Genomic DNA, 14,214 nt, shown 5'->3' with positions numbered 1-14,214 from the left:
CAATGTATTTTTTTAAACCCACAATCATCAATAAAGTCAAATTACTGTCTCAATGCATATTGCACGCCATGTTATTTACACAGAAAATCAATATAATATATATTAAGTAATATTTTCACGCTGTACAAAGACGCATCAGTGAAATTAGCGTATGGTTAAAACGATCAAACAAACACAAGATAATTAATTATTTAATTACAATTTGAAGAGCACAACCCTTTTCATCAAAATTTAATTTGACGATAATATACATACAATTATTTTACATAAATTTCATGAAACAATTTTATTTACTTTCAAACTTTACATTAGACTTTTTATATATCCGTTTTTCGCTTCATCATTACGTACTACGTTGTGCTTTTGAAATATCTTGCCCGTTTAGTATGATAAGTTTAGGATTTTCGAAAAAACATTTAACTATATATTTGATCCCTCAATTTACTCACATATGAAGTTATAGTTACACGTCGTATTTATAATAAATACATTAAAATGCTTTGATCGATTGGAATACTTTGAAAATAATTGTGAATCGAAAATGAAATATAATCCTAAAGAAACATCAAGTTTAACGCGAATTAACGTACTTATGCTCTTTCATTGTAAATTAAATTAATCGGATATATCGTTTGGTCCTGCCATCCCCAAGTTCCCTCTCCACAAGTTATCTTGGGAAAGTAGACTTTCAGTAGTGCTACTTCCTTTTTTTAGTCTAGGTGTCTTCGCTCTAGAAGGTACAACGACGTTAGAGCCTGATTGTATACGACCGATACTTTGGCTTTTTTTCATTTGCGGCTTAGGAGCACGATTTTGTGACAACAGAGGTGATGTGACACTGGACGATTCGTCGCCTTCTTCGTCAGAGTTGCCGGTGATTGTAAAGCGTTCACGTTGCTTGAGACTTTGTTCTAAGCGACGAAGAAATCTGAAACATTTTTATTACGATATTCTTTTAAATAATAAAAACATTTAGAAGTGATAAGTTTAGTATGATACATTTTAAAATTACCTAATTTGATGACCTATAGTTCTCATTCGACTTATTTTTCTAACTGGCTTCGTATATTCTTCTGGTAACGGACTCTTTGGTAGCATCTTTAACGAAGAATCCTGTAAATCATATGTATTGTATATTAAATTTTAATAATTCTCACAAAATCACGTATTTAAAAAAAATTACGGTTCGACGAAGATGAAAATTTTTATTGAAAACTACTTAGCTTTCGAAATAATAGTGCAAACAAAATATGTGAATTCAATGAATCAAATAAAATCAAAAGCCGTTACCAATTTTTAAATATGCATTTTCTATTTATTTAGATAACTACTATATTTATATTTGTTAAATAGATGTGCTAAAAATTATTTTCACAGCAATAATGTATGTTTTTTCAATAATTATGACTAAAATTGAAGAATCTTTATATGTAATTTTATGAATTACATATTGGAAAATGTATGTACGTGCAATGTATGTATGTATGTATGTCATCAGTTTAGTTTGAGATAAAATATGCTTATTGAAAAAACAGTCTTATAAGTTTTTTTTTTAAATTTACGTTTTCAATTAGATTTGATTTGCTCAAAATTTATTGAATGTAAATATTTGTAATAGGTTTATTGTAATGCCAGTGTTGTAGATATTTCTAGCAGTTCTAAATATTTTGAAACAAAATGATAGATGCAAAAATGAAAGGATGCAAACATGATAAGTAATCAAAGGATTCTTAATTTTAAAATTTACAATAAAGACTAAATTTTTTTTACAAAGTTAAAAATGAACTAAAACTTAAGTGTAAACTATGTAGATATATAGCGATAGTGGATATAAAGTTGTATAAATAATGATGAATTGTTAATAATGAGTAATTATAATTTTTTTACTTCAAAATCTAGATTATTAGGTGAATGCATCATCATTAGTTACACAACTTTTGTATCGGTTAATTGATATATTAATATTAATATTTCTTTTGAAGCAAAGCCAACTAAAATCTTTGAATAGATGCTTAAAATTAAATAAGTATTAATAGAACATTTTTACGGTGATACAAAAATAAAATGATATAAACAGCAGATGACCGTATTTTTCAAGCTAAGAATTGTGTTTTGCATCATTTTGAAAAAAAACCTTAAATAAAAAGAATGCAATCAATAGCAAAATCTTCTTGTATTCACATTGACATGATCAGCATTGTCCAGTTATCCACAAAAGCTGACATTTTCTAATTAACCATTCGCCACTTGAAGTCGAACCTAAAATAGTTTGGCCAATATAACAGCGTTGCCAATTTCTGTTTAAAATTTGTAATTTTGGTTCATTTGAAAATGCAATAATTTTTTCTCGAAGAATGACTTATTAGTGCAATTAAAATAATAAGGATTAAAAATAAAATTAAGCAATAAGAAGTTTCATACTTATGAAAAGAAACCAAAACGATTAACACTCAAATTTAATAATTTTTATGACTTGTTTTACCTCTCCAGTTTCTTCCCCAGATGCTTCTGCAGTCCATTCTTGCTTTGGACGAGTGCCGGGTTCAGTGCTTTGTGGTGATTTTACATCTGTACTTAAGCGTACAGTCACCTCTCGCGTTGAATTTAAGCTTTCAGATGACGATGAAGAGCTGACAGGTTGTTGAGATCTTGATCTTCGCTTTGGGCTTAATTTTCTGGGTGCCGGTGTGCGGAAATAAACGTCTTTTCCGGGTACATCCAAAAGGTTTTGCAAAGAATGTGGCAGTTGAGACTTGGTAGGACTAGGAGTTTTGCTACCGGTGTTCGATCTGGAATTTTTTCGTTCTCGTTTTCTACCGGTTGACTTCCTGTGAGGTTGTGTACTGGCAGAAGCATTTGTCTTATTATTACCACTACTGTTTTGATGAACACAATCAGAACTTGGAAAATCGTATAAACCATCTGAATCGGTAAAAGGCAGCTGTTCTTTATGACGACAATAAAAGTAAGAGGAAAATCGGCCGAGGCCTGTAGTTCTATCACTCAATGGACTTTCACTACGTGAACTCACAGGGCTTAAAAGTTTATCACAAGTGGGACTAGTATCAGTTTGAATAACTATTGAGGGCAATTGCAATGACATTTTGGTCGGCACAGTTGCTGGGATAGAAAGTGCATCTAAACATTTTTCAACACTACCACAATTTGTTATAATTTTTGGTTGCAATAGAAGTGAATTTTGTATCACAGGTACCACTAATGTCTTTTCATTCTCCAAGGCTTCATTTTTAAGAAACACTTCAAGTTCTTTAGCACTTTTTAGTTCACCATCCTCTATTCTTTCTTCCAAGTGATCAGTGCTTATACCCTCATCATTCGATTCTAATAGTGGATCATCAGACAATGTTTCAGAGTCTGATCTTCCTCGACAGTGACCCTTTTGTTCGTTGCAATTATTATTCATTGAAGAGCCACTAGAAGCGTTAGAATTACTTTTGAGCAAAGGCGATGGTCTTCTATGAGAATGAAGATTTGTCGGTCCAGATCCTGGACCAGGGTCTTCCATTTCGGAAGGACACAATGGATTACTTGAACCACATCTAGAAGGACCTGGGCTTGCCATTGAACTGTAACCCGAAGAACTTAAATTTGATTCAGATGTAGTTCTATCTCTTTGCGTGCAAATTGAAAATGGACTCAGATAACACATCGCTGATGGACCAGGAGGCGCTAGAGATTTATTTGTAGGCCTGGTAGCTGGGGAAACGGATTCCGCATCAGATTCTGCTTCACTCATATTGCACGTTATTGTAATCATTGGTGGTGTGTTAGCCAAATCTAAAGATGTGGGTTTTTCAAATTCTTTGAGTAAGCGTTTTTGTTGTTGTTTATTAGGGAAATGAAAACTTGTTTCACCAATTGATGCTCTTTGAGGTGGTGGAGAGCCAGCAAACATAAGTCCGTTTGGATAGTGGCGTGTTGGTGATGGCTGTTGGACAGTGAGTAATGGAATAATAAGAGCTGGTCTTGCCGGACTCAATTCTCGAGGAGAAGCTGTCGTTCTTCCACAACTGCTACTTAGTTCGCGTTCACTATCGTGACTCTGTGTGGTGGGACTTGGTGTATCATCAGTCATTTGAGTCGATGGAGTTGCAGTGTCACGACCTATTGGCGATGGTCTCATCTGTCGAAAAAATAAAGTGTAAATGATAATTTCAAAAATAAGTTGAAATCTAAGATTTTTAAGTATTATGTTATTATGAACCTTCAAATGTAGATTTGATGGGCTCGAACCGTTACTCGATACATCTAAGGGACCACTGAGAGCTCCATCACGTGGAACAATCGACACATCTTGATTACTTGCATCGTCTTCATCTTCTGTTTGACTATGAATACAAGGTATTTCCAATGATATGTGATCATCACTCATATCTAATCCTAAATCATCATAGTCAGCATTAGATGTTGAACTTCTATGCATTATGGGAGTGAGAGCAGGGGATGGAAGTGGAGTTGGCATTTCTCTTATCGGCGACAGGCATTTGTTAATTGAACTGGGTATTTCTAACAGGATGGTTGGTGGATGTAACAAATTGCTACCGCACACATTTGCTTTATGAGCAGTTAAAGCGTCAAGTACTGGAACTTCAATTGTGTGGCATTGAGAATTAGACTGCCTATAAAATACTGGAGAATCTGGAGCACCACTAGAAAATGATACTGGAGTGTGTAAAGACGAGGTAGTCGACTCATCGTCTGCTGCCGCATCATCTTGAGGACTGGATGCAGATGGAGTTGTCGACGGAGAAACAACGATTGAAGACGGCATACTAGCCGTAACTGCGGTGGATGAAAAATTTCTAAACATCGCTAATATGGAATCGGCACTAGATATTTTGGTACTGCGACCTGAATATTTGCGCAGTCCCATACCAGGAAGGGCAGTTTCAAAACTTGATATGGAATCACTACCTTGATTACTAGACGTACTATGTGGAGAGCGCATATCTGCAGCTGGAGATGGTGGGGTACTAGCTGACTTAACGCATTTTGTATCTTGCATAATTGCAAGATTACCTATTTCAATATCAGATCCAGAGTTCATTTCAGCAGAAACTTTATTTAAGAGTCTAGCAAAGGTTACTTTCTTTTCCAACTTTGGATCACTTAGCTGCCTCATTGCTGGTGATGTTATGGTGCTTAGTGTGTCTCCATTAGTAAATGATGTTTCTCTATTTTCCGAATATTTTGCCTCCTCAGACTCCTTTGCCCTCCGTTCGCTCATTTGGATTAGTTCTCCCATGCTGACTTTGCGGGCATGATTTTGGTTCGGTGCGGGACTTATTAGCTGTTGAAGGATTTGTTTCTTCTCCGCTGCATTTTTCTTTGTTGGCGTTGAGTTGTTTCTCTTTTTTCGAGGAGATGGGGTACCTGCATAAATAATTAAATGGTATTAATTTGAATTCAGGTTCAAAGTATTTCTAACTAACACCAAGTAATATCTATTTTATTTTAGTTTTATGTATATATGTATATTTAATATAAACATTAAATAACTAATGACGAATAGGAATTAAAATGTGTAAAATAATTTAATTTTTTTTATATAAGAATTTATATTTTTCACGACTTTTTTGTTGTGAAAAATGCATCATTAAAACGTATCTTATCTTATACAGGAAAATTTAACTATCATAACAATTAAATGTTATATATTGAACTATAATTAATATTATGTATATTAACCACATATTTATTAAATTAAAACTAAAACAAATCTTAAGTCTCATCCTTATGTATATTTGTACCATTTGTGTCATTGTTTTTATTTCTTAAGATATTTATAGTATATACAAATAAATATACTTAATTTGATTAAACTAATCATATTTTTGTTGCAGTAAAGTTAATTTGATACTGGTTTATCTATAAAATATTTGATTATATTAAACAAAATAATATTCAAACTTAGAAACCACTGATCGATGAATAGGATGGTGTAAAATTTCATCAGCTTAAGTTTCAATATTATTATAAATATTTTATGTGAAGTTTATTGCTTACTTTTTGACATTAACTTTACCTGATATATAGAAACAACACTAATTTATAATAAAAATATATGAGTGCACCTACCAGCCACACACAGAAAAGTGAATCACATAGCATGAAGAAAAAAAGAAATAGAAGTTTTATTCACATATTTACATTTTTAATAAAACTTTTTGAAAATATCTATAAAGCAAGACATCTCAGATAAAGAGAAAAAATAGGAACTTATTCATCAAGATGCAGGCATGAACATTTATAAAAAAGGAATATCGGATAGGATCGTATAAAAATACATTCAATCAAATTTAGATTCTTTCAACTTTAAAGGTTATTTGAGAACTACATTTCATTGTGTATGTATTATATATGTTTATGTGTGTAATAGAATGATATCGAGAAATGAATGTGTCTGTATGAAAGTTCAATATGATTTAATGAAGTCATATGAAATGTGAATGTGATGAATGTGATTGGAATTGTTGAGTGTATTTGATACGAATCTTCAAAACAATTCTCACATACAAAATATGCACTTTATTGTGCATTAGAAAAGAAACATACCACAAAAAGCAGGGATATTGAAAATTTACATCAAAATATTGTACAATATGTAGAAAAGCATAAACAAAAAAAAATTAAACAAAAAATATTTTACTGTGAAATAAATAGGTGCGAATTTTTTTCACAGGTTAAAAGATTGAAGGGTAAATAAATTAGACAATATTCAGTAACCGTGTCTCGTCACATTTTCATTAAATCATCAATCCATATGAAGAATTCAGGACAACTGACGAGCTGAACAATAAAATGAAGGATTAGAATTGAAGGGGGGCATTCAACATTAATTCAAAAGCTCATGACAACATTGATATAAAATATATGACACATCAAAAGGTGCTTTAATGTTTATGAATGTGAAGGATGCATCACCTTGCAGAGCGATGACAGTAATATTCATTCCAATATGGATCTCAATCAAGCTACATTTCCGAGTATAAAAATATAGCTTTTCCTTTTATATGAATTTATTTTCAATTATTAATGAAGTTGCCATATATTAATTTTTAAAATTATATGAAATATTGTAGTGAATTGAATCGATTATAATGATAACAACTCAACACTTTAATATAATGATAACAATTCTCAAGAATAAAAGGTCCTATGATTGATCATTATTCATATTGTATATATGAGCTGCTATAGTTGAAAATGTCATAAGTTCACTTTTCTTCATTTCGATAAATATTTCGCAAAATATTAAATATTATATATATTTATACTGTTGTTGCGTTTAACAATATTTTTAAATATTTGTGAACTAATACGTTTACTATGCTTTTCCAAGATTCTGGATATATCGAATTAAAATAAGTGCTAATAATTCGTGAATTAAGTCAAACAGAAATTATGTTTTTGGAACTGAAAATTGGGCTTTTGTCACTTTCAAATATAGTGGCTTATATGTACATATGTAGAAAAACGACACGAATAATTTTCAAAATATAATGGTAGAGCTCTATTATAATATATATTATATATAGTTTGCATTTAGTTTAGTTTGGTTTCTATAGTAGCGTTTGATCAACACTAGCATTTCAATTACTTGATATAAGTTCAATTAATATCGGGGCTGTAGAGTCGCGTTAAAATTTACCGACTCCGATTTTATCTTATAATTCGACTCCAACTCCGACTCCACAGCCCTGACTAATATACAACGCAATTTCGTAAATATGTATATAATAAATATTAAGAGTACATACTACAATGGTATTAAGTTGTTTTATTTTGGAAAATTTTATTATACAACATGAAAAGAAGTACAACGATGTCTTTAAATAAATATGGTTAGAGTTAGACTAAGCCGATAGGAAGATTATATTAAAGCAATAAATAATTTACAATTGTTAAATTTAAATTGTCATATTTATTTATTTTTTGAACTTTGAATCTTTTATCAAGTAAAATACTTAGAAATTTTGACCCTTTTCAATGAAGTCCTAGAGTACAATATTGCTGGTACTAAGTCCATTCCAAAAGTACAGATTACAGGGAAAAAGCTGTAGTTGCTGTAAGTTTTAAAATGTGAACTTTATTTACAAAATAACATTATGAATTATCAAGAAAATTTGGCAACCTCATTTGTATGAACGCGTAGCTGTATGTAAAGTGATGAAGACCCATATGATAAGATATGACAAAGCGTTATGCTTCTGCAAGATCTATCTATCTCTAGTGTCAGCTAGAGTGTTACGGGGATACACACAAAAACATATAACAATAGGATTGGTGGTTGTTGGTTTGTGTTGGACGTGGGGTTGTTACGTTCACGCCTTACGTCTCGGTGGCGGCTTAAGCAAATCGTCCAAACTGAAGGTTCGGGCGGTGGGCGGCGGGGGCGCGTGCGGGCTGGCGGTCAGGCTCAGTATGGAGGGCTTGCGGATACCGAGCCGGTTGAGGAGTGAGCCCCTCGGAGGGCCGCTGCCTCCGGCTGCACCCGCTGTAGCCACATTCGCCACACTGGTCATGCACGCCTCACGTGCAGACGGGCCTCTCAAATGAAGGTGGTTAGCTGCAACATTACAAAATACACATAAAAACTGCCTATGACTGCATTGCCTATTACAAAACATTGAATATGATCACAATGAATATACATGAAATATATGATATACGACTACGATGATTATTCAGTCCTAGATTAATGCAATGTTCCTCAAATTTGCTATGGTACTAAATAATCTATGGTCGAACTCTTTATATTGTGATCATATTATATTACATGTATATTTACAAAATTTTACATCTTATAATACAGATACATTTTATAAGAATTTTGGATTTTTAATTCCATAAATTGTTATGATGATAAAAAAAGCACCATTCTTTGATGAAATACTTATGGCTATAAGATTACAATTGAAATTTGTTGTATCAAAATATATAAATATATACTGTGACGATGAGTATGTTGTGTTCTAAAATCAGATTTTCTTCATTGTTTACTGATAGAGAAGTCATTCTCTGAAAATTTATACATTAAAAAAAACTAATCAAATAAATAGTGCAATCAAACGGTGGTTGTGAACATTATTTTACACCAGGTGAACTATGAAAGATCTAGAAGGTGATAGGTACTCGGTGCCATTAAAAAGAAATTCAAAGTGTGCTCAAAATCAGGGCAAATGTGAAAGAAGTCAATAATAAAATGCAATCTATGATTTTATTTTGAAAATTATAAAATAAAATATAAAATAGAAAAAAAATTATACAACATAAAACAGTATGAAAGGAAATCTATAGAGATAAATTTAGCAAGAGGGAAGTACCTGGTGTGACTGCATTGTTCATGTACTGAGGGGTTATATGTGTGCTTAGTAAGAGAATAATAAAAAAAAGATTCACAATAAAGAAACATACTCTATTTCCGACACAAAATTCATTTTTCCAAAAGTAATACGTTTTCGTTACCACTACCAATAAAATCTTTAACGTTTAATAATGTACAAAAAGCTTTTGAACTAACGTCCTCTATTCCTGTCCGCTTCCTCGGCCAGAAGTTTCTCAATTTTTTCAGGAAAGTGTCTTTTGGCACACCACACTAATCCAATAACAGCCAACACCACGAACACAGTAATTAGACCCAACCAGAACGGTTCCTGCAACATCCTGGACGACAGCGGTTTGTATGGAATGTTTGTCATCCGTCTCTCACACCTGTTCAACCATGAAAATTCCATAAATTGAAAGCTAAAAATTAATTTTATATTGAAATGCTTAAGAACTTACCTCGCGCCTTCCCACCAAGCATAGCAATTGCAATGGAAAGTGCCTCCAGGCCGTTCTATGCATTTTCCACGTGATTCACAAGGTCTGGATTCACAGGGACGAGCTCGAGCACCACAAGCAGCTCCTGTATAACCAGCACGACATGCACACCGATGTCCAGTATTGGTCAGGACACATGTACCAAACACACACGGCTCCAATTCACATGCTGTCAGCGCACAAAACATACCTAAACACATTTGAAATAAGTTAAAATTAAAATTGTATAAAGCATACATAATTCTATGGTTTTTGAAAATTTTACGAGCAAATTTTAGATCAGAGTGCTAAAGGCGCCTCTATGTTCAAAGTTCAAACATTTGTACTCGGCAAATTCTATTCGTTGGGCGAAGGCGCATTCCCTTTTATATTCTACTAGTGGTTTTACCAGACTTCGTTGGTATTTGTAATATAAACCGCTTAAACATGGCTAATCTAATAGTAAACATTTGATTAAATTTATTTGAATAGCTTTATTTTATTTAAATTTATTTGAATATTCATTTGTTATTTCATTAAATTGAACGTCATGGATTTAACGAACCAAACAAACAAACATACATACAAAGTCTCTTTCGAAATTATGTATTCGATTATGCTTCTCAAAAAAATTTGTTTGACATTTCCCTGTGGCATCCACAATTTAAATCTTCTGTAACATAACAAACTTTTTTCGGCATTGTCCAAAGATTTTTTACCCTATTTTCAGCTTCAACATATCGCTGGAAGATTCTAACTGATCACGTGCAATTATATTCTTTAAAATAATTTGTCACACGATGGGAAGCGAAAAAATAGCTAAAGATTTAGCAGTGGAATTACAAATAGAGTCGGTATTTAAAAAATTAAAAAGAATCACACGCGTGAAACTGAAATTTCACGAAAATAGCTTTAATTAAAGATTTTGCTGAAAAATATGACTCGAAAAGTTCATTTATTTTTAACTCCACCAGTGGGGTTGGAAAACCTTGTAAACCACTTTTATGCCGGTCCCAAGCTCGGAAAAAGGACGATGGAAACCCATTTTTTTATATTTTTTCTAGGACGTTTAGAAAATAAAGTAAAAATTGAAAAGTTCCTTTCTTGTATTATATACAGGTTTGAGAAGTTTGATAAAATCCAAACTGAATGCTTCCTTTTAATGTTAAAGACTACTTTATAACAAATATTTCTCAGTTATCTCACGTCTACGAATCTTTACAATAACTAATCTACGTCAAGTTGAACTTTTATATACATACATACATATATAGACACACCCCGCTTGATATATGTACATACTAATACCACATGTACTATAGCACAAAGTATAAGATTTCGTACTATTTACCAATATATTCCAAGGCTTAGCAAAACACATAAGCGTGTTGTGTTCCATTTTATTGAAAATATCGTTCTTATGTTAGTTTTTCCCCTGTTTCGTCGTAAAGCAAACATTGATGAAATGTTTTCGCCGAAGCTACTCCCACGCATTCACAAATCTTATGCGTTGATCTTAAATTGTCAGACATACGCACAATATATAATATGTAGACAGTAATAAATATATATAGTAACCTGTGAAGTGGCCGAAGCATTGACACTTGCTGCGACCGTTTATACTTAGGCACTTTCCACCGTTCAGACAAGGATTCGGTTTGCAACTCTCCACAGCCGAGTCTTGAGATCCCTGCAATAGCTTTATACGGTAGTTGACGTCTGAAAAGGATGTAAGATATAAAATGTGCAGGTTCATAAATTTCCTCAGTCATGAGTGGTTTTTATTACCGAGTTGTGTTCGGACTGTGGCGTTGAACTTTACACCGATAGTATTACTCCTTTGTCGAATTTTTAACGAGCTCATATAAGATGTGATGGCGAGAGGTGGTCCTTCTTCAGATTTATCAGTCTCGCAAAGACCCCACCAAGTGCCGTTAGTATCTGCATATCTGTCGAATACCTAAATAAAAATAGAGATATCTTATAGAAATATGTATTTTACTCAGTATTTAAAGCGCAATTGAATTCATATTTTGACTGCGTTTTAAGGGGTGTTATATATAAGTCACTATGAAACATTGAATGGTGTTTCGTTATGGTTTTAATTTTGTTTCATATATCCATCCTACCGACTGGGAGGCAGGACCGCGCCATATGTACAAATGTGTACAACGCACACGGGCAGCCGAAAGAAATGAGTCGAAAAAATTATATTCATTAAAAAATACGAAACATAACATCGTACTTTTTAAAATGCTTTTAGGTTGTCTTATTGTATACTTGTGGATTGCTGTTGCAACTATAATTCGAGGAAATAACGGGATAATACATATGTAGGTATATGTATGTAGCTTTGGTCCGCATAGAGCTAGGTCTTTTATATTCTATTGTCTTTGCGACTGACAGATGTATTTCCTCAAGGATGTTGAGTATTGGTTGGTTATCGAAAGAACAATGTCCTAGATGTGGGATTGGGGGTAAAAACACTATTTTCATTAATTAACTAGAAATCGTTAAGTCTCTCTTGTCGTCTGATCCTTTTCAGAACTATGTAAACGTTTTGGTTTTCTGTCTGTTTTTCTGGTTGATTTTTATTGTGATTAAAATTTTTAACACTATATTTTTCTCACAATATTATCACAAGGTAAGATGTTTGCACTACTCGCCTGCACTTCATTTTCATTTTTTTTTTATAGTAATATGATTTATACAAATGTTGAGAAAATTAAAGAGAGGCCGATTTAAGTTTGCAAGCAGGCGGTTAAACTCCTAGACGCGGCCCTGCTGGGAGGCAAAATATTCTAACGTAGAGATTAGGTAATCGGTGCTCGTAGACCAGTGGTTCTCAGGCGAAATTTTACCGAGGCCGCACAGGTGATAATAGTGGTCTCATGGAAATGTCTGGTGGCCGCACCAAATTTAATCAAATAAATTAAAATTACAAAAAAGTGGATCAATTTATTCTTAAAATAAAATAAATTTTAACATTTTGGTATCTATTTATTTAATAATAATGCAAATGGAAATTACTCAATACTCCTTTCTTCCAATGCAAGCCGCATTGCTGCTTCTAAGTTTGCGTCTGTCAGCTGGTTTCTAAATTTTTTTTTTTAATAAAGTGCATTATACTGAATGATCTTTCGCAATATACGGTAGTGGGAAAAATAGACAATATTAATAAAGCAATTGTTGCTAAATCTTTATATTGGTTTGTTTCATTGTCAACGTATATTTCCGACCAAAATTTTTGAACTTGATCAAGAAATTAGTCATGATCAAATACTTGATCATGACTAATTTCTAATAATAAATATTTTACGTTAGACCAGTTAATTAATCTCAATACTGAAAATGATTTTAATCTTTTTTTTAGTATTATGAAATTTTCATTGTCATCATAATAAAAGGGGAAGATAGAAAAGAAACAGTTTAAAAAAAATTCAATTCTTCGAACCTTTTATCAAGTTCCAGTTTCAGAGATTCAAAGCACTCTTATTTTAAGTTTTAATTTTAATTTTGAAGTTGTGTCTGTCATCTTGTCTATCAAATCACTAAAAGAAGATAAAATTGAAAAATTGTCATTTTCAACTTCTGTCACAAGGCTTTTTGCTATATTTTTTAGTTTGTCAATGATGAGCATGGTTTGTATTATTGTTAAGTTACTTTTTTGTAGCTTTTAAAATATATATATTTTTTAAATATTAGTATTATTTACTATTAAGTCGCTGGTGGCCGCAGTAAAATCCACTAGTGGCCGCACTTGATAACCACTGTCGTAGACTATTGGTTTGTCATCACTATCCTAATCGCCTATAATCCTATCATCCTAATCGCACGTTCGCGCCAAAAAGGCCTCGACGTATGAATAAACTGTATACAAAAGCCAATATGGTTCCGCTACCCATCGACTAATGAACTCTCTGTACCGAGAGTACACGCTGTGTATAAATATTCAGCGATTTTGTTCCGTGGTTCATTCGGAGCTGGTTCTTTAACTCTGATCTCGGAATCTCTTATACACGTCCACGCTACAATATTTTTAATGATGAACGAGCGAGGGTACAAATTGAGATATGGGAAATTTTCCATACACTTAGTTGAAAAACGGGTATGGTGCTTTTAAGCTGTTCGTGGCATTTTTCGTAATTTTTTGAATCCGAAGGGGTAATTTATCAAACAGCTCATCTGCGTAATGTATTCACCATTTTAGCGGGAGACTCTGAACACGGACAATAAGACCCAAATCACTTGTCATCAACTAACCGTACGTACCTGTTTCTGGACAATTTAGTTCGAATTGTCGACCTGTTACGCAGATCAAAAGCACACCAAATTGGATCATCTTCTTAGAAATAAGCGACGCGTTGCAGAAGCAGCGTCGTTTGATGT

The 14,214-nt window shown here is 32.9% G+C and overlaps 2 protein-coding genes across 2 annotated transcripts in view; one reads left to right on the top strand and one right to left on the bottom strand.

The window, feature by feature from the left end:
- Positions 1 to 14,214, top strand: part of LOC143914278 (organic cation transporter-like protein) — a 474,519-nt gene that overhangs the window by 140,004 nt on the left and 320,301 nt on the right. The gene's annotated exons all lie outside the window — the stretch shown is intronic.
- The window catches only part of LOC143914705 (uncharacterized), a 95,384-nt gene continuing 81,785 nt past the window's right edge, over positions 616 to 14,214 (bottom strand). Inside the window, exons 16-24 of the mRNA XM_077435005.1 lie at positions 11,614 to 11,785; positions 11,404 to 11,544; positions 9,808 to 10,036; positions 9,545 to 9,735; positions 8,357 to 8,590; positions 4,226 to 5,394; positions 2,483 to 4,144; positions 1,013 to 1,113; positions 616 to 928 (exon numbers count right to left, since the gene is read on the bottom strand). Coding sequence (XP_077291131.1) covers positions 616 to 928; positions 1,013 to 1,113; positions 2,483 to 4,144; positions 4,226 to 5,394; positions 8,357 to 8,590; positions 9,545 to 9,735; positions 9,808 to 10,036; positions 11,404 to 11,544; positions 11,614 to 11,785 — 4,212 coding nt within the window. The remainder of the gene's footprint in view (positions 929 to 1,012; positions 1,114 to 2,482; positions 4,145 to 4,225; positions 5,395 to 8,356; positions 8,591 to 9,544; positions 9,736 to 9,807; positions 10,037 to 11,403; positions 11,545 to 11,613; positions 11,786 to 14,214) is intronic.

The sequence above is a fragment of the Arctopsyche grandis genome, chromosome 7 (assembly GCF_051622035.1).
Source record: "Arctopsyche grandis isolate Sample6627 chromosome 7, ASM5162203v2, whole genome shotgun sequence".
In the NCBI taxonomy this organism is placed as follows: domain Eukaryota; kingdom Metazoa; phylum Arthropoda; class Insecta; order Trichoptera; family Hydropsychidae; genus Arctopsyche; species Arctopsyche grandis.
Note: the sequence above shows the minus strand (reverse complement) of the source record. Positions and strands in the feature narration are given on the sequence as shown.